The 20,914-nt window shown below is 39.1% G+C and overlaps 2 protein-coding genes across 5 annotated transcripts in view; one reads left to right on the top strand and one right to left on the bottom strand.

Annotated features, from left to right (window-relative positions):
• Positions 1-20,914, top strand: part of LOC126752204 (dedicator of cytokinesis protein 9) — a 70,872-nt gene that overhangs the window by 47,144 nt on the left and 2,814 nt on the right. For 2 of the 4 annotated variants that reach the window (XR_007665976.1, XM_050462824.1), the window contains exons 2-12: positions 3,442-3,558; positions 4,265-4,857; positions 4,924-5,109; positions 5,183-5,300; positions 5,362-6,529; positions 6,614-6,864; positions 6,946-7,281; positions 9,405-12,494; positions 12,562-12,708; positions 20,343-20,553; positions 20,617-20,905. Coding sequence is in view for 2 of the 4 variants with exons in the window: in XM_050462824.1 (XP_050318781.1) it covers positions 3,442-3,558; positions 4,265-4,857; positions 4,924-5,109; positions 5,183-5,300; positions 5,362-6,529; positions 6,614-6,864; positions 6,946-7,281; positions 9,405-12,494; positions 12,562-12,708; positions 20,343-20,553; positions 20,617-20,905 (6,506 nt within the window). In the remaining 2 variants the exon portion in view is untranslated. Of the gene's footprint in view, positions 1-3,441; positions 3,559-4,264; positions 4,858-4,923; positions 5,110-5,182; positions 5,301-5,361; positions 6,530-6,613; positions 6,865-6,945; positions 7,282-9,401; positions 12,495-12,561; positions 12,709-20,342; positions 20,554-20,616; positions 20,906-20,914 lie in introns of all 4 variants that reach the window. The other 2 variants (XR_007665975.1, XM_050462823.1) reach the window with 1 other exon arrangement.
• Positions 14,994-17,806, bottom strand: LOC126752208 (uncharacterized). The gene is made up of 3 exons (XM_050462830.1): positions 15,673-17,806; positions 15,444-15,612; positions 14,994-15,265 (listed from the first exon to the last, which is right to left on the bottom strand). Exons 1-3 carry the CDS (start codon positions 17,286-17,288, stop codon positions 15,197-15,199), a joined length of 1,854 nt encoding a protein of 617 aa, XP_050318787.1. The 5' UTR covers positions 17,289-17,806; the 3' UTR covers positions 14,994-15,196.

Below are 20,914 nucleotides of genomic sequence, written 5' to 3'. Positions count from 1 at the left end.
TATAGATTACCATATATTCTATTAGAAGTGTTTACTTTTTTCATACATTTTATAGAACTGTTCCCAAATAAGTTTACTTGTTCTATATCATGTACAAGCATACTCCACGAAGACTAGGTATTTTCTGAAATCTATTGCAAGAATATAATTTAACTTTAAAGTAAAGTGTTTGCTGACGCAGCCATGTTTCAAAATGCACCAGCAAATTCTTGAAAACTATTGTGAAATATTACAAAAAATGTATGAATCAAAAAAAGAAAAAAAAATCGAAAAATAGTGAAATAGAATAAATTCATAAATTCTGCATTCAAAACGCCCCCTCATTAGTTTGGAACCAGAAGCAAAACAAAAAACTAAAAATTATAAAAACAAAAACACACACACAGAAACTAACGCTCACTAGACAAAATATACAACTTTATTTTTATGCTTTCAAACACTCGGGGAAATTATTATAGCAACATTTGAGTGAACAACAAGAGACCGACGACGACGACGACAGACATCACACATCCACAACAAAAACATAAACTTACGACCGGCAATGCTTAGATAATATAAACACACAACTGCTGACGCTGAATCTTTTGGGAAATTCGGTCAAGGTTATTTACAGACACCGAACTATTGCACTCTTCTGCTTGTTGCTGTTGCTGCTATACACATTGTACATAGTTATAGGCACTAAGTTCTTAAGACCTATAGATAGCATTGACACATCTATTGTGTAAGCAAATGTGCCCTTAAGAAAATGTTTAGCTGAAGTTTCAAAAAAAAAATTATAATAATGATACAATGTATTTGAATGCACTTAAATATACATAAAAAACATATAAAGCAGGAAAAGTCGGATATCCCAATTTTAAAGGCCACTGTATTAAGTGGATACTCCACGGCGTAGTGCTTTTCCAATTAGTTGTGCCTCTAGCACTTTCAGACAGCCAAAGGTTGCTTGTTTGCTTTACACGCCGATATCTTTTTGTTCTCAATATTCCGCTTTCATAGGATCCTCAGTTTCTATTTTGCCTTTGAAATTTTGTTCAATCACTTAGCGGCGTGCCGTCTTCGAAAATCTACACTTAAGTATGAGAACTTATTTGTAGCAACCATATTTCAGCACTTTAAGGTAATCAGGCAGGAAATTTGTAGTCATAAATTTTGTCTGTTGCCGAGATTTCAGACCAAATGGCTTTTGGGCTTCTAACGAAAACATATTCACTATTAAGTGGGCTATTAAAATATAGTGTTTGTATTTTTGTTGGTCGGCGTTTTGTTTTGAAATAAATCTCAATCCCTTTGTGGGATTATAAATTGGTTGATTTGGTTGATAGTGGGTACTGAACACTTTTATGGAAGAAAGCTAGATAAATGATGATTCATAGAAAAGGAAAATTTAGACAGCTTTAATATTCATGCGATTTTCAAAAGGAATTAGAAATAAGAAAAAAATGAAAATGTAGTCAATTTGTCTGGCCTAACGGTATTAGAGGATATATTGTAGATAAATTATACTTTTCTGCTTAAAAGCATAAACTGCATACAAATAATTTCTCCTCACTATCTTCCCGACTATTGAGTCAGTACATTAACTGGCAAAAGTTTTGTCTTACCGCAAGAGTCCATTATATTTTTAGAGCAAAAATATGCTATAACGGGTATGAGAAATTTCCTGAACTGTCTTCGAGTTTTCAAAAGTAGCCTGCAAAACGAAAGAGAGAGAGATGCCTCACAGGCTTCCAGTCCGTTAATACGTAGGTTGGAATTCAATCGCGAACATTTTCGCGAAAATTTTTTACACCTTTCGACGTGGTTTATCTCAGCAACAGTAAATCGATGAATTTAATTAAATTTTTTTCGATGAAGCTCCATAAAGGTCCAGTGTTTATCGATGGAATTATGAATTCGTTCGAGATCGTAGATCACTACAAAACAAATTTCGTAAAGGTCTTCCAAAATCAGTTGTTGTTCCAAAAACTATTGATGCTGTACGAAAACTGATATTGCAAGATCTTTATGTGATCTATTGTAAGACAGAGACAAACTTAGTAGCTATAGTTAGTTAGTAGGACCGCCATACATTCAATAATGCATGAACATTTGACTGTAAAAATATTTTCCCATGTTAAAACATACGATATATGTACGTCTATGATCGAAATACGTCTATGACATCGTGACAGGTGATGAGTCATGGATTTACGCGTATGAGTTCGAAAGTAAACAGCAGTCGACTGTATGAGTGTTTCCAAATGAGCCGAATCCAACAAAAGTTATACGCGCCTGAAGCACTTCCAAGTTGCCCGTTTTTTTTTTGTTTTTGGAAAAAACTGGACATGTGGGAACCATCCAGTTGTCCTTCAAGAGATCAGGAAAACCAACCACTTAAGACGGATCACTCTTCAGCACGACAATACGAGGTCTTACACATCGACTGAAACAATGCATTTTTGGGCATTTAAAATATCGATATGTTGAGTCATCCACCGTATAGTCCTGACTTGGCATCAAATAACTTTTTTCATTTCCGTATGTCAAAAATAAACTAAGAAGTTAGCTTTTTCCTTCACCTAGAGAGGCAGATGGTGCGTTCAGAATGCATGTTTTAGAGATAATTCAATCGGAGTGGCAAATGTGATGTATCACACTGGGTTTCGAACCATTCAATAGCGGACTATTGTCATAATATAATAGTTGAATTTTTCTTTAACCAAATACACATACATATGTATGTATTCCTACAATGTTTTCAAATTTTATAAAATAATTTACTTTCTTTTTTAAAACTTTATCTACAATTTCATAAAATAAGATCTTGTTAAAATTTCTTTATATATTTCAAACAAATTATACCATACCATAAATTCTCTAATTTTTCAAACCCATCAGTGTTAGTCACTTTTATTCACAAATAGTCCCAACACGGCGCCACATATCCGCATGACACCCATCAAATTAGGCACGAACTCATTTCATTTATCACGCCCTATGCTCCTCCACTTAACATTCCCTCAGCGCACCTACGCTTTTATTTTCAATGATAATGCGAAATTCTTAACATTTTCTTTACAACCGAGATGTCCTTCCAAAAGGTAATTCGGCCTTTGTTTGGTTTTGTTTTCTCTTTTCTTCGTGTTGTTGCTTTCGTTTCTTGCGTGTCATTATAATATCGTGCAATTAACTGTGCTGTCGTCTTTAATGGTTCCATTTAAGAGACACCTTGACTTCGTTTTTATATGAAATCAATAATTTGGGTGTGTAATAGCCGTATCCCGTGACCTTTATCTGTATGCTTCTCCGTTGTTTACATTTACTTTGACAGCTCGTAAAATTAGTTGCAAATACGATGATGTCAACTTTCAATTTTTTTGTAATTCAAAAGTGAACTTTATTTTAACCAAAAGTTAATGATTTTCTTTTTTTACTTTTTCTATTTCTTTTTAGAACAAATCGCACGTGGTGGAGCCCATCGATTTTGAGGGCTTTGTTGCGAAAAACAAAATGCTAATACAAAATGATCCGCAGCGAGAACTCTTGATATATCCCAATGACGATGTGTCGGTAAGTCTAAGTTTTCTCTCCGTAGAGCTTATAAGTATCTTGCTGGTTTTACTACTTTTGGTTTTTTTCGATATTTTTAAAGATTTGTAACAAATAAGTTGACCTGGATAACTCGTACATATGTATATCCACACTGTTGGTTAATAAGGCAATAATAGTTCTTTAGCTCTGATTTTGACTCTTCAAAACTTTATAAATCTAGTACTATTTCATTTTTGCTCACGGGTCCACATTTCAACCGATTAAATTCCTTATGGATCGTGCCAGATTGCTCTCATTTATCTGAGCACTCGAATTCCAGCCACGTACCTTGGTTCGAACAGGAATTCATGTCCGACCAGCAACTGTCGCGTCAGAAGTATATTCTAATGTAATTTGGGAAGTGATCTACATATATCACTTCAACAACAAAAGTAGAAAACTTTTGTCAGAACCATAAAATCCCAACTCCCCAAAAGAATGTCTTTGAAACCCTGATGAATTTTATTAACTAGTCTAGAACTTTCAGAACTACCGCTAAGAATGAAAGTCGTATAGTTAGATATTGGTTGGCAGACTCGTTTCCCGTGACTGTTTTTCGGTTTTTGCTGCTTTTATGATTTTGTTTTAGCATTGCTTCTTTATGTTCCCACCTTAAGACAAGCTAAAGATAATATTTAGCTTTCCTTTTTAAATCAAGAAAATTCTTATATTTCTTAACCCTTAGGAAATCGTCATGCCTCGCAAACAGCGCACAAATACCAAATCAATTATCGACCGTTTCGAACCGCCGAACGAAGCTATCATTTGCCCATTACACGGTGGCACAAATGGCAGCTCTAACGGCTCAAGTAGTGCTTCCATTTCACGGCAGAGCAGTCATACAAATAGTCCCAAGACAACACAACGCCAAATTAGCAGTCAATCCAATGCAAACGTACAAAACGGTAATCTCTCGAGAAAAAGCTCGCAGAGTTCATCTACAAAAATACAGCTATCCATCAAATCACCAACTTCCTCACACGAATCCTATGAGTCTGCGCTTTCGACTGCGTGCTCGGCTGGTGGCAATCTGACTTCCACCTCGCATTCATCCTCATCGTCAACATTGAAATCGAATATACTCGCACAACCCGAAGAAGATGAGGATTTGGACGGCTCGGATGGTGCGGATGGCATGAGTAGCAATGGAAGTGGTGGCGGTACACGCGCCGAATGTACGCGCTTCACACGTCAAGCGTTGTATACGTATCGTGCCAAGAATCATCTCATACATTACAAGTATAGCGCTTACGGTGGCACTTGCCATGACTTGCCAAAGTAAAGTTTGTCAATGCAAATGGTGTTGTTGTGGTTTCTAATTTTGATTGTGAATTAAATTTACAGAATAAATCCACCCGAGGCTTTGATAGAGGAAGTGTATGAGATTGATGCCGATCAGGATCGTATTGACGAACAAATGACGCGATCTCAAGCTGATTCGATAACCAAGCAGGGATACTTGTTGAAGGGTCCCGACTCGGGTTCGGATCGCATGTTTGTCAATATCGGCAATAAATCCTTTAAAAGGAGGTGAGATGATTACTTGCTTTAGTTAAAATGAAACAACCGTTAGATAAATTATAATAACTCCATATGCTTTCAGGTATTGCTATCTGCGCCAGGAAGTGGACGGCACCTACATACTCGAATTACACAAAGATGAGAAGCAAGGTGAGGCTAAAGCAACAATAGTCATGGACTTTTGCACGGAAGTGGTGCAGGTAACCTCCTTCTCTCTTCTGTGTTTAACAATAATTTTCCAACAAATTCTTTTGTCTGCAGAATCCCAAACGTGGACGCTTTTGTTTCGAACTACGCATGACCGCTGGTCATAAGTCCTTTACGCTCGCTGCCGAAAACGAAGAAGAATTCAAGGATTGGCTAAGCAAGCTCTCGCTGGTATTGCAACAAAACAAGATTCAAGAGGATAAACGTGTTGCATCATTGGAGCGCGCGCCGCAACCAAGCACCAGCACAGTCATCTTCGGCACACTAAAAGGCCTCGATCAGTCCATGAACCCGCAATTGATTAAGTACGGACGTGAAACAGACATTTCAATTGCGCAGGCGCGGCGCGAACATCGCCGACGTCTCTTCGCCTGCTACCAAACGACGGGTAAAGCAACAAGCACCGACAGCGTCGATCAGTTTCGTGAGCAATTCGGCAAACGCATATTTATTGCCTGTAAGGGCTTACGTTTTCGCCTGCAGTGCGCTGGCACAGACGGACTCGATGGCGAGAACTTATGCCAAGTGGAACCATACATCACCAGCTTGGCATTGTATGACGCACGTAACGGACGTAAATTGACCGAATCATTTTACTTTAATGTAAACGATGACTCTGTCAGCGATATGCTGCCCACGACGCCAGTGCCAAATTCCGTCTCGACTTGTTGTGTGCCACAGCGACGCGCCGATGAGAAGGATGAGCGTGCGCGCAGCAATGGCGTACGCGTACAAAACTCGTTGCTGGAGAATCTCTCCGGAGATTTGCTGCGTTGTGGCAAAGAACACTTTGCGCACTTGCGTCAGGCGGTATTCTCAGTGACAGCGCCACATCCAGATATCTACTTGGTGCTGAAGGTGGAGAAAATACTGCAAGGTAGCATAGTGCAAGCGGCCGAGCCGTACTTGAAGACTGGACGCGATCCGAAAATCGCATTAAAATTACACAAAACAGCGCGTAATTACGCGCAAAACATAGGACACTATCGGCAGCCATTTGCATGGGCGGCCAAACCGCTCTTTCGACTCTACCGCAACGAATTGGATACGGAGAATAATACATTCGAATTGACGACCATCTACCGACAGGAGGCGAACAAGTTGAAAGATGAGGAGCTGTTGAAATTGCTGGCGGAATATCGAAAGCCCGATAAACTGAGCAAACTCACAGTTATACCGGGCTATATGAAGCTAACCATTGAGGAGGTGGAGAAGGTGTCAGGTGAGTGAGTGTGTGCATATAATGCGTTTTCAATCAGCCATGTAGTTCTCACTTACTACAACATTCACATATATACACACGCAGGTTCCTTTACTAAGTCTTTAGTGCCGCTAGCTAACTTCACATTTCCACCCAAACCGCCCACGCTCGAGCTGACCGAATTCCAAAGCAATTGCAAGCGCGACACCTATCCCTACATAACATTCTGCAATCACTTATTTGTCTATCCGCAGTACTTGCAATTCGATAGTCAAAAGTTATTTTCGCGCGCACGCAACATTACCGTTGTGGTGGAGCTGCGCGACTCGGATGAGGAGGGCAGCAAGCCATTGAAGGTGTGTAGCGCAATGAAAACCAAAAATTGTTTATTGAATTTTACTTTGAAAACTCTTTTTCCCCTCTGGCATTACTTGCAGTGCATTTACGGTCGCCCCGGTCATGATTTCCTAGTCTCGCAAATCGCTTGCCCTGTGCTGCATCACCACACCACACCCACTTGGTATGAGGAGGTGAAAATGCGTCTGCCATTGGGACTCTTCCCCGAACATCACTTGCTCTTCTCCTTCTACCATGTGTCGTGTAATTTGGGCAAGAAGCGTGATGCCAATGCTGCGTTCGAAACACCCATCGGTTATGCTTGGTTGCCGTTGTTGCAGAAGGGTCGCATCAATCTGGAAGAGCAAGCCATCGCTGTGGCGGCGACCCTACCGGCGGGCTATTTGTCGATACAGCCGCTGGGCCTGGGCAAAGGGGTAAGTGTGTGGCAGTCATAGTTAAAGTGTAAATATATTTTTGTTTTTGTGGCTAAAGAGCTCACGTTCGAAATAGTTATTACTAGAAAAATTGTTATTTTTTTTTTAATATTTGAAAAAGTTTAACATATAACACATACATTTGAATTTTTTTAATTTCCTTGTGGTTATCATTTGTTTTAATATTTTATTAAAATTTTTTAATATTTTTATTGAATGTTTTTATTTATAATTTATTTTTTCTGGCTTTAATTTTTTTTAATAATTTACATTTTTTTTTAAATTTTTATAAAACCATTTTTAACAATTCTATAAATGTATTTTATTTGTTTTTGTTCTAATATTTTTTTTTAAGTTTTGTATACATACATGTAGTGTATATTGTTTGTATTTTTTATTTTTCTTTGCATTTTGAACTAACCAATTTTTTTGTTTTTATCCCTACACACATTCTCACTCTTTGGTTTTATGCATAACTTATCTCAAACAAAAAATATACATACATACATATATATAAATGTTCTTCACATTTTTTCATTTTCATCATTACTCACTTCGATCTTCTTTGTCTTGTTTTTCCATATTTTCCATGCTTCTTCAAATTCTTGTGCGTGTACATATGGATTAAAAAATATATTTTAATTTGGCTGCGACACCAACAAAATTTCGTTTTCATACAAAAAAAATTTTCGCTAAAAAAATTAATAATATTAAAAAATAAAAAAAAAATATAATTAAAAAATTAAATTAAAAACAAAAATTACAAATAAATTATAAATAAAATAAAAATTACCAAAAAATTACAAAAAACGTTTTTATTTAACAAAAATTTCTCAAAAAAAATAATAATTTTAATAAATAAAAAATTTAATAATTAAAAATAAAATTAAAAAATTAAATGAAAATTAAATGAAAATTAAAAATTACAAATAAATTATAAATAAAATCAAAATTACTAAAAAAATTATATTTTTTCTAATATAAATTATGAAAATAAATACAAAACCTCAAATTATAATATAAATTTTGAAAATAATTATTAAAAAATCGTTTTCATACAACCAAAATTACGCTAAAAAACTAAAATTTCTAATAAATAAAAAATTTTTAAATTATAAATTAAAAAAAAAATAAAAATTAAACGAAAATTAAAAATTACAAATAAATTAAAAAATACTAAAAAACATTGCAAAATTTCATTTTCAAATACCAAAAATTTTTCAAAAAAAATTATAATTCTAATAAATAAAAAAAATTACAAATAAATTATAAATAAAATAAACATTATTTTAAAAAAACGTATTTTTTCCAATATAATTTATAAAAATAAATACAAATTTCAAATAAAATTGTTAAAATAATTATTAAAAACAAACCTCATCTAAAATATACATGTTAACAAAAAATATTAAATATTGTTTTGCAATATTATAAATAATTAAAATTAAATGGTATTTTACAAAAAAAAAAAATAAATTGAATTAACCGCTGTTGGATAAAATTATTATTTTTACATAATAACATAACCTAAAATAAAAAATACATACAAAAAATTAAAAAAAAACAATAATTAACTAAATAAATTATTATAAAATTATTATTACTTTATGAAATAATTAAACTATATTGAAAAATAATGAAAAAAAATTAATTATATTTAATTGATATTGAATACAAAAAATTTCGAACTGCAAAATTAAAAAAAATGAAAAAAAAAAATGAAACCCGAATTGTATTAAAAAAATTAATAAATGAAATTATTTTAATTACTCATACATATTTTAATAAAAAAAATTAAATTAAATATAAATAAATTCATAAATATAAATAATAAATAAATAAAAAATACATTCAAAATTCACAAATAATTTTTTAAATAAAAAACATTAAAAAAATCCGCAAAATTTAAAATATAATCATAATATCAACACGCATACGCTTCCTCGGTGTCCTGAACACACAAACACACCTACACTTGTGCTCGTTCGTCATCGTTACGCTTGGTTTACGATCATCCTGGTATCCATACGCACTGTATTCCTCTCACTGACACATCTTGCGCGCTTTCTTCCGCTTTCTATCTCCCATTCTTTTTCTACAAAACATTACCATATTTCCAGCAGAATTGCGGTCCCGAGATACAATGGATCGACAATCAGCGCTTACTGTTCGGCGTCGCCTTCCGCATGGACTCAACCGTACTGACCGCCGATCAGCATTTGCATAACTTTTTTGCACACTGCGAAAGACTGTTAGAGGGCGGCAAAACCACAGCCCTACCCGCAGAATCGGAGACCTGTAAAATACTCAAAGCGGCGCATGCGGTCGATATTAGCACGCTGATTAATTTCTTGCCAACCGTATTGAATGAATTGTTCACACTACTCGTGCACACACAGTCGGAAGAGATCGGTTTGAATATCATACGCCTACTGATCAACATCATACACATGCTGATCGATGAGGCTGGTCGCAAAGAACTACTCAGCGCCTATGTTAAGTATGTCTTTCATGCGCCCTACTACAGTCAGAAGACGTCGCGTACGGTGCACGGTGAGCTGTGCAAATATCTGCCGACCATTTTGCATCCGCACAATACCGATTTTCTGATCGTCAATAAGTTTATGCATTATTCGGGTATATTCTTCGATTTGATTATTAAAAGTATGGCACAACACCTATTGGATACGGGACGTATACGTATGCTGCGGAACGAACGCTTTCCCAAAGAATTTCCAGCGCGTGTTGAGAGTTTGATCAAAGTGCTGACTTCATATCTGATCTCGCGCTACAAAGATCTGCCTGTGGAGACGCAACAGTTGAATCGTTCGTTGTCGCAATTCGTGCGTCGCTGCCTCAGCTACATGGATCGTGGTTTCGTCTTCAAGTTAATCAAATATTATATGGAACAGTTTGAGCCAGGGGATCAGCGTACGCTGCAAGAGTTTAAGTTTGACTTTCTGGCTGAGATTTGTCAGCACGAACATTATGTGCCGCTGAATTTGCCATTCGTGTTGAATCCGAAGAATCGTCCACCGGAAATGATGCTGCACTTTACACTTTCTGACGAGTTCTGTCGCCAACACTTTCTTGCCGGTTTACTGTTGCAACAGCTGAAACAAAGTCTGAACGAAGCGAGCGCGGTGCGACGCCATGCGCTGCGCATCTTCAAAAATCTGCTCGCCAAGCATGAACTCGACGACCGCTATCAGAATCGTGGACAACTCTCACGCATAGCTCTGATCTATGTGCCCTGGTTGGGTATTGTCATAGAAAACACGCATCGTATCGACGATATGTCTGGCGTAGCAACGCCAAATGGTCACGTCTACGCCGATTCGGCTTCGTATACACAGCGTTTGTCATGTTCCAGCAGTTATGTATTTGGCAAAGACACAGCCTTGAATTCGTCAACCTCTACGCCGCGTTCCAAAAATCGCATGACGCTGCATATTGAACATCCGAGTCCCCTGCGCGCTTCAGTCTATGTGAGAGATACACCGCACCCAGGCACAGCGCCGCTCGCAAACGGAAACTCGGAGAGTTCACTGAATACGCTCAATTCCGATTCGCAAAATTCACAAGACACGCCCACTTTAGGCGCCGTCACAAATGGACACCATGTTACCGACTTGACCGACGTTGCCATGCGTAACGGTCATAATCGCTCGCTTAATCTTATGCACGGCGTGAATAGTTTACCGCGTTGCGATAAATTCAATACGGCGGAGAGTAAAGATCTCTTGCTTGGTTTTCTATTTGTGGTCAAGCATTTAGCGCAAGATCAAATGATCGGCTGGTGGCAGAATTGTACCGAAACTGAAACGCTGGCTTATCTCAGCATATTGGATTTGTGTCTGGTGCAATTCCGTTACGTGGGCAAAAAGCATATCAATTTAACGGACGATGGTAAGGAGGCGCGTGCCGCGCGCACCGCCAAGGCCAGTACATTACCTGCGCGTATGCAGCCACCTAGCGCAGAGCAAGCCGCTAATGGTAATGGCACAGCTCATGAATCGGGTACACTTAATCATACGCAGAATCGTGAAAATCTTGTTGAGGAAACAGCGCGCAGTCAACAGGCGCTTTACGAGTCCAATTTGGCCACTGAAATCGGTATGATCATACTCGATAGTCTCGGTTTGTATGCCGTACACTTTCGTGACAAATTGTGTGACAGTCTAGTGTTGCCCCAGCTGGCGCGCGTCTATCTGCGTTTTCTGCAGCTGGGCCAGTCGGAGAGATTGTCGAAACATGTGTTTGCCGCACTGCGCGCTTTCATTAACAATTTCTCAATAGCGCTTTTCAAGGGCAACGCCACGCTATGCGGTCAAATGGTCTATGAGCTCTTGAAGGGTTGTGACAGTCGTCTAGTCGCAATACGCCACGAGTCATGCGCAGTGCTCTATTTGCTAATGCGTAGCAACTTTGAATATACCGGCCGCAAAGGACTCACACGTGTGCATCTGCAAGTGATCATCTCCGTTTCACAGATGATCGGCAATGTGATCGGTTTGAATAACGCGCGCTTCCAAGAAAGTCTCTCCATGATTAACAGTTACGCGAATAGCGATAAAGCAATGAAAGGCACCGGTTTCCCAATGGAGGTTAAAGATTTGACGCGTCGCGTTCGCACCGTACTGATGGCCACCGCACAAATGCAGGCCCATCACATGGATCCCGAACGCTTGCTCGAGCTACAGTATTCACTAGCAAACTCTTATGCATCCACACCCGAACTGCGCCACACATGGCTCATTACGATGGCGCGCAATCACGAGCAGAATGGTAACATATCGGAGGCGGCTTGCTGCCACCTGCACATCGCTGCGCTCATGTCAGAGTATTTACGCTTACGTGGTGGCTGCAACATCAATTGGGGCGCCTCGTCCTTCAAGCAGATATCACGCAATATACCGCGTGACGAGCAAGGTTTGAAATTGGATGCAGGCGCTCAGGATTCGCAATATACCGAACAGATGTTGTTGGACCAGCTGAAGCAGTGCGCTGATTTTCTCGATCGTGCTGAACGCTTCGAGTGCTTGGGTGATCTTTATAAACTCATATTGCCGATGTATGAGCGCAATCGTTCGTATATCGAGTTGGCGCAATCGTACGAGCATCTCATGCAAGCTTATAATAAAATCGTCGAAGTGAATCGTTCGGGCAAACGCATGTTGGGTCGTTTCTATCGTGTCGTGTTTTTCGGCATGGTAAGCTAGTCTTATTTACTTTTTTTGTAGTTGCCAGTGTTTACGATTTATTTATTTTATTTAACAGATGTACTTTGAAGATGATCACGCAGTTGAGTTTGTTTACAAGGAACCGAAACTAACTTCACTTAGCGAGATTTCAGAGCGACTCTCGAAACAATACAAAGAGAAATTCGGCGAGGATGTGGTCAAGATGATAATGGACTCATCACCGGTAAGTCCAAAATTTGAGTCGGTTATATGCACAAATATTTTATAATTTATCCAGGGAAAAAGAAAAGTGTTAAAGTTAAAAAAAAAAGGTTTTTTCCTTACTTATGAAATACCTTTTACACACTTGTAAGAACATACCAAACTCTGAAATTTCGCCAGCTTGTTAATGGTTTGAAGATATGAGACTTCAGTACAAATCTATCCATGGAACTGCATAACCGCGTGGTGATTTCGATCGTCCTCGAGAGAGTCTACTTCACCTTTCCTTAATATAGTTAGCTTTTTATTCTTTTCATTGAAAGTGTATTTTACATGGCGGGTCCCAAACGAAACACACAATCCTGGGGAGGGTATGTTTCGTCTTCTCACTTTATCTCGCTTTCAAAAGGATGTTTTTTGGCTACTCAGAGGATACTTGATCTGAGACCGGAAGTCGTGAGCTGCTTGAGCCATATGTAAAAGAATCGTTTCTGTCCTCTGTGGCGCTCAGAGAACTTTCCTCACTTGAGTGATCTTCTACACATGGCTCCACGCTCCAAACAATAAGCGCTTAAGCGGTGTCCACGCCAATAAAAAAGAATATTAGCTGGCTGGTATTCCGACAAAGAATTTCAGATCGGTTTACTAGCGAGTTTTCGGGACGTTATATCGTTTTGTGTGTTTATTCCTTCCTTAGGTACATCGGTCGTTTCCAACATTTTTTTTGGAACTTTTTGGTATACACCCTCAATTTTTAGTAACAAAAATTCTCTTAATTTTCTTGCATTTCGCGGACTAACCTAGCTTTTGGAAATATTTCTTTTGCATAGAAAGGAACTCTGAACGCTGAAATACTCCATAAACTCTTAGCATATCCTCGACATGCTTTGGTGATTCTTTACACACCAAGTATGGAGTTCACAAAAGATAGAACCATCTTGAACTCATGATAGTCGAGAGGGAGTTTGGTCAGTATTTGTTGTTGTTGTTGTAGTGGCAGAATTCTGCCGAGTTGACAGTCCTCAACGGGATAAAAAATCCGGGTTCGTTCCGGCTACGTAGATCCGACTGTGGTGGGAACGGTTTAGCCTGTATCTCTCACTCAGGTCTTAATTCTTCCTTCTTATGGTTATTCCATCCGCACTTTATTACCTTTATCTCCATTTATAGTTGACAAAATGGAAATAAATTTATAAAATCTCGATAACTATTCGGATTTGAGACAATGTTCTGTATTTATTTTCCACAAGCAGAAACTAGAGACATTCGACTATACATAACTTGTTCCAAAGACAGTCCACGTTAGGGTGGTAAGGTTCAGATAAGTTGTCATCGAGGTCATCTAACGGTAGGTCCAGGAAGCGTGCTGTTTCGACGGAATAGTACCATAGGGTGAGAGGTTCCAGATGCGTAGGGCTTAGCATGCAAGGAGATCGGTCTCGGAGTTTAAACTGCTACACTGTCCAGAACAAAGCTGCGCAATGGTCCCTTTCGAATCTCACGGCAACTCGAGCTCGTCGTCTACAATGGTTGGTGGTTTGACTCCAAGTACGCCATTTACTGAGAAGGAGTCGGTAAAGGTGTTTATGGCTCCAATGTGAATGGCGACCAGCGCATGTCTGAAGTTAGTTGAGTTCAAAGTCTGGTCGGCAGATTGCCTTGATGCCTGATCAGAATGGGAGTCATGCTGCTTGTTTGAGCTTTTATGGACCGTAAGGGTCCTTTTTTCGGGTCGGGTGGCAGCGCAGTGCGCGAACTTGGTGCAGATTGCACAACTGTAGAGGCTAATGTCGCAGTAGTGCGTTGGCAGCATGGGACCATGTAACTCGTGGTCCACTCCCGGTGTGACTTAAGGTCTGAGTAGATCTTAAGATGGCTCCATCCATTGTATATATAATGCCTGAGGTGGAGTTTGTATGGAACTTTTTATCGCAGGCGCAGCAGAAAAATTCCTCCTGGCCCGGTCTGGACTCAATGACAGCAGGAGTCAGGAGGATAAAGAACAACCCAGCTGCAAGGAGTTGCTCCAGTGATGACAAACTTAATCTAAAATTTACCGATCCAAAAGGCATTAGATCTCCCAAAAATAGCCATTGGCCTGATAAAATACGTGTCAATTCGGTAATGTAAAACCGGCTGTTGTGGGAATAGATCTTCCAGCATCATCTTTTAATATAGGAATATAGGTAAAAATTTAAAAATTTTTGCACTTACTTTTGCTAAAGAAACTATAAAATTCTTCCAGAAATCTCCGATTTTTGTTGTTGTTAAAATATGTACCAGTATTTATTACAATTTACAGATATATTTTCAATAGTTTACATTTATCATTCATTGTTTTGGCACTGATGCTTGCTTTGTATTTACAACAACAATAACGGCAAACAAAATAAGCTTAAGGCTTGATCTCTCCAAAATACAGCGCAGCAATTCACTTGTGTTGGGTTTTCCATTTAGCAATTGTTTAATTAAAAAAATATATATGTTTTTTTCATATTTTAAAAGATACGTTACTTAAACAAAAATTGTGACAATTCAATATTCGATTCGACATCATCGTTCGGAAATAGATTACGACGCTGAACAGGCACACCGACCAGCCAGGGTTTTACGCAACATGTGGGTTTTGGATTTGCGGGGCATGGACATATAAAATGAAAATACAAAATAACACATTGAAGCACCAAAGTTCACAGAAAAATACAGCACAAATTCAAATAAAAAGTGAGGTTAGGTATTATTCCTTGATGCGCTTACCTTTTGCGCCTCATTTTGACGCAAAGTGGAGGCGTGCGTGCCACGCGGACGTACTTTGCCCACCGAATCCTTGGATTTGGTCGCTGTGACAGTGGGTATGCCGGACTTTTCAAGCGCGGCATTTGACGACTTGCTGACGAGCGACTTCTTGGCCGGGTGTGTGGTGGTTCTGGAAGCAGAAAAAAGATGAGTTAGCCTTTATAAAATGCTGCAATGGGTTTTTACTTACTTCGCAGCTAAACTTTGCTCCGTTGAGCTCACCGATTTGAGTGAGGTGGTATCTTTCGCGGCACTATGGTTGGCGGTTGAGACGCTGCTGGTTATGCGCGTTTTCGGCGCTTTATAGTTCATGCCATTGGACTCGGTTGTTGCCCGGCTAAGAGTCGTGCGTGCGCGTGCTGTTGGTGGTCGTGGTATGTTGGTGGCGCTGCGCGGCAATAGGCGGCTGCTACACTCTGTCTTCTTGCTATCCGTCTTCGGCTTGTGTCCCATGGTGAGATTGTGTAGACTTTCCGAGAGACGTTTGGTGCGCGTCATCACCGAAGAGCTGCTGCGTGTCGACGTCTTCTCGCTGTGATGTGCGCTATTCTTGCCGCGCAAGCTCAAACTAATGCTCGCCAATTTGCGTAATGTAGTACGCTTCTCAGTCTTCTTCTTATCCTCCTTCTCCTTGAGTAGCTTAACCTTGCCGAGGTGTGACTTACTAGTCAGGCTCTTACACACCTCATTTGGTGTTTCCAGTGGCGTTTCGGTGCTGCCACCTGTTGCTATATCAATATCCGTTTCATTTGTTGGTTTGTCGTTTGGTTGTTGTTGTGGTTGCAGTGTATTATGTTCTGGCGGCACATCACCATCGCCTATGCCACCACATTCACATATACCATCCGCTTCGCATTCCACATCGCCATCACCATCACCGCACAAACTGTTGAACTCTTTTATTTCCTCTAGGATTTGTGGTAGTTCATGCGAAGCCTCTTCTTCGGCTAGTTCATTCTCTTCGCTGAGCTCACTAACTTCAACGGATTCGGTGTCTTCTTTACACTTGAACTCGTTGAGTGTTTCATTGGAGCTCTGATCGGAGTATTGCTCGCGATTCTCTTCATCACTTACGTTCTCGCCAAGCTCACTGTTGTTGCGTATAGTAGGTGTCTCTCCTTTGTCACAGGTCGCTTTTGTCTCAGCATTATTCAATTCTAATTGGTTTAGTTGCAATTTATTCGCTTGTGCGCTCACCGGCTGTATCATCGGTTCTCCCTCGGCATCCTCAAAGTCTGTGCTGTCCTCTTCAGAGCCTCTTACGTCTTCTTCCACAGGCTTCGTTGTTTTTCCGGTATCCAGGTTCAACTGCGGAACTGTAACTTTAGTTGCCAATACCACTGCTCCTTCTTGTTTCTTGTTCAATTCTTCTTTCAATTCGACATCCAGGCCTGTGCCACTGTCACTATTGACTTTGACTGGCTCTCCCACGTTCGTCGCTTTTATTTCGTCCACAACTTGTTTTGCATTGGCTTCTTTTGCTTTGGCATCGTCTATTTTTTCCTTCAGCGCATTCATATCTGTCCCTATTGGATTTGATCCCGTTATACCGTCGAGTTTTATAACCTTCAAAACATTTGCATTATGCGTCAGCGCACTACCACCGCCGACGTCGCCAATTTCTCGCATAATTTTCTGTCGCAATAAATATGAGGGATAGAATTCCTTGGCGTCCGGATTCAACCTGGATGTGATTTTGAGTCCATTGGTGGAAATAATGGTGCCACTTATCGGCGTTGGCAGCTTGGTTGTTTGCTCTGTTTCTTTATTTGTCATTTCTATGGGCACATCGGCGGCTGTTTGCATCTTACCATCTACTTTTTTTCGGCGACCTCTGTAAACTGCTTCGAGTCAAAATTCACTGCTAACTAAGTTTCTGCTTTTTCTGCCGTGTCTCAATTGCTTTTTAAAGACTTTCCTGACTGCCCGGTAGGTTTTGTGAAAATTTTTCGTCGACTGTCGTCGTTGATTTTTCTTGCGCGTTTTTTTGGTCGTTCGGCAGTCGTGTTGATCGGTCGTCGAAAAGCAGAAAATATACGTTCTCTGGTTTTGTTGTTTTTAAAACGAATTTTATAGGATTTAAAACTGAAGTAAAAAACGTAGAAATTTAAAAATTATATTGTCAAATTTCGAACCCAAAAATTAATTCCTTTCGGGAAAATATTTACCAGATTTGTGAAATGATGCTTGTGGCAAAGTTGTCATAGTAATTGAAAATACAGTTTTTTTTCATATGTGCGAAGGTATCAGTATTTCGTAGAGATTTAAAAATTTTTTTATTTACATGCTTACATATAAAAACAATGTATATATGTATACTCTTATAAATATGTATATGTTCTATAGGGGTTGTTCGAAGTGTTTATAACTGGACTGATTTCATTTCTTAGAATTCTTTTGTATATTTGAATTTAGTTTCTTCGTCTCTAATAAGTTTATTTTATTTGCATATTTTTCACATATTTGGCCTTTTGTTATTAAATATATTTATTATTTTTTTAAATATAGTCAATATACAGGGTGTGCCAAATATTCTCTTATTTTTGAAAAGATGATAAAAACTTCATATACAAATAGAGGTTATGTTTCGAATCAAAAAGAAAATGAAAGTATCTCTGATGGGGCTTTACACAAATGGAAGAGCTCCTACTGCAAATTTCAGGCTTTAATTTATTAGAGATCAATATGTATTCGCTTAGATGATGCCACAATATTCCGAGCAAATTTGATTTAATCGATATAGAAATAGAGTTTTTTATAGAAAATACATCAGGATGGATGACCGGATGACTGTCTGTCTATCCGTCAATCCATACAAGCAATAACTTGAGAAAAAATTTTTATCGAAAATATAAAACAATGCAACTCAGTCTCAAATTAAGCTTCAAAACTCCAGAAACATTAAATTTAATATAAAGTGGATAGGTAGGTTTATATAAAAATTCCGTACTTCGGGTTCAGCGTCTTCTTTTTCCTCCAAACTCTGGCTATCTACATAGTAAGTCTAGTAAATCACTGCAGTATTTTCCAAACGGAGTGTGCTCACAACAAAGAATTTATGTATATATAAGGGGTGATCCAAGTAGAGGTACTTTTTTAAATTTTTTTTTTTAACAGAACGCGCGTAAGTCAAGCTGTCATGTTATTTTTGTTCAGTGTTGTTTGGCATTTCATCATGGAAAGACTTACGTCTGAACAACGTTTACGAATCATTCAACTTTATTACGAAAATTCACGTTCTGTAAAGAATGTGTGTACACGTGCTTCGCTCGACTTATGGTCAACATAATCGGCCTACTGGGCGTATTGCTCGCAATACCATGGCTCATCTTGAGACCCAGCATTCATTATTGGATAATATTCGACCGAATAGACCACGTCCAGCACGCAGGGAAGAAAATATAGCAGCCGTAGCTGAGAGTGTGCACGAAGACCGTGGAGTTTCGATTCGGCGCTATTCGCAGCAACTCGGATTGACGAATGGAACGACTTGGCGCATTTTACGCCGAGATCTTAAATTGAAAACGTTCAAAATACAGCTTGTGCAAGAACTAAAGCCGCTCGACCTGCCCAAGCGACAACGCTTCGTTCTATAACTTGAAAAGTTCCAATAAAATCCGACATTTTCGAGCCAAATTTTGTTCAGCTATTAGGCCCATTTCTGACTCAATGGGTATGTAAATAAGCAAAATTGCCGCATGTGGGACGAAAAGCAACCTGAAGAGGTCCAAAAGCTGCCATTTCATCCAGAAAAAACAACGGTTTGGTTTAGTTTGTGGGCGGAAGAAATCATCGGTCCATATTTCTTCAAAAATGATGTCGGTGAAAACGTAACCGTCAATGCTGACAGTTAACGCGCCATGATAACCGACTATTTGATGCCTGAAATTGAAGCTCGTGATCTCGGCAACATTTAGTTTCAACAGGACGGCGCCACTTCCCACACATCGCATCAATCAATGTTATTTTTTTTTTTGAGAGAACAATTCGGTGAGGAGATAATTTCACGTTTTTGGAGGTCGATTGGCTACTAAGATCGTGTGATATGACACCGTTAGACTTTTTCCTATGGGCCTATAAACCTTATGCGCAGAAGCCAGCTTCGATTCAAGGCTTGGAGCAAAACATCACGAGTCTCATTCATTAGTTACCAGCCGAAATGCTCGAACGAGTTATCGAAAATTGCACCCAACGGATGGAAAAAGATTGAATTGATAAAATTTATTGAAAGAGATAATCTTCAAAAAATAAATGGTAAAGAATGTTCTGTCGAATGTTTATAAACATTCGCCATTAAATTTGAAGCTTCTGGGTTTTTGTTTTAATAAAGTAGGGAACCTCGAAATGGATCATCCTTTATATACAAGCGGCTTTTAAATCACTAAAGTCTGTTAGAGTTTCATCAAAGATAGTGAGAGAAGGCCTTGATCTCTTGGTGGATCTAACATCCCATCTCACGTTAAACCTACGTGGGTTTAAGGATATAGTGATATTTCTGATAACTGTGAAGCAGATGAACTAGCCCGAGCAGACACAATTCTACAATTAGACTCTCGAAAGGAGGGAATTTGTAAACCTCTGGCTAGTTATAGATATTTAATCGACAAATATGTAAATAAATGGTAGCTGAGTCTCGGTTGCTCGAAAATGAAAAGTTTGAAGTTCCCGGGCCTCGGTGCCTTTAACTGACGTTACCTAAATATCAGTCAATCCATAAGATATCTTAATGTAATTCATTTTATTTATATTTTTTCCTAATAACAACATGGCATGTTGTTAAAGATTAATTAAATCGGTTCAGTACTTCCAGTAGCCCTAATGCAAGGATTTTTGAACTTTCCGTTTTTTTCCTGTCTCCAGGTGGATCCTAATGCGCTCGATGCCAAATTGGCCTACATCCAAGTCACCCACGTCATACCATTCTTCAGCAAAGAAGAGCTCGATCAGCGCCTAAACGAATTCGAACAAAATCACGATGTCGACACTTTTATGTACGAAACACCATTCACGAAATCCGGTGCTGCGCGTGGCAGCGTCGAGGAGCAATGGAAGCGCAAGACGGTCATCAAAAGTAAGTCCATGTACATAGAAATGCGCAATAATTTTTTTTAATGCCAACTTCTGCATTTAACAGCCACCTACTCCTTCCCCTACGTGCTGAAACGTATACCGGTAAAGTCACGCGAAATCATCGAGCTGAGCCCCATAGAGGTGGCGATCGACGAAATGCAAACGAAGGTTTCAGAACTCGAAGAGGTCATACTGCCGCCAGCCGATGTTAAGAAGCTGCAGTTGCGGCTGCAAGGTAGCGTCGCCGTCACCGTCAATGCCGGTCCACTCGCCTATGCGCAAGCATTTTTGGACCCCAAAGTAGTGAGCAATTTCTCCATAGATCGCGTGGAAGATTTAAAGGACATTTTCAGGTGAGCGAA

The sequence above is a fragment of the Bactrocera neohumeralis genome, chromosome 3 (assembly GCF_024586455.1).
Source record: "Bactrocera neohumeralis isolate Rockhampton chromosome 3, APGP_CSIRO_Bneo_wtdbg2-racon-allhic-juicebox.fasta_v2, whole genome shotgun sequence".
Taxonomy (NCBI): Eukaryota; Metazoa; Arthropoda; class Insecta; order Diptera; family Tephritidae; genus Bactrocera; species Bactrocera neohumeralis.
This window is presented reverse-complemented; position numbering and strand designations above follow the sequence as displayed.

Coding starts and splice junctions, on each gene's coding strand:
- LOC126752208 (XM_050462830.1), bottom strand. CDS start 17,288: ATGCAAACAGCCGCCGATGTGCCCATAGAAATGACAAATAAAGAAACA. Junction 15,613..15,672: donor GAGCAAAGTTTAGCTGCGAA/GTAAGTAAAAAC, acceptor TTCTGCTTCCAG/AACCACCACACACCCGGCCA. Junction 15,266..15,443: donor GTCAAAATGAGGCGCAAAAG/GTAAGCGCATCA, acceptor GTGCCTGTTCAG/CGTCGTAATCTATTTCCGAA.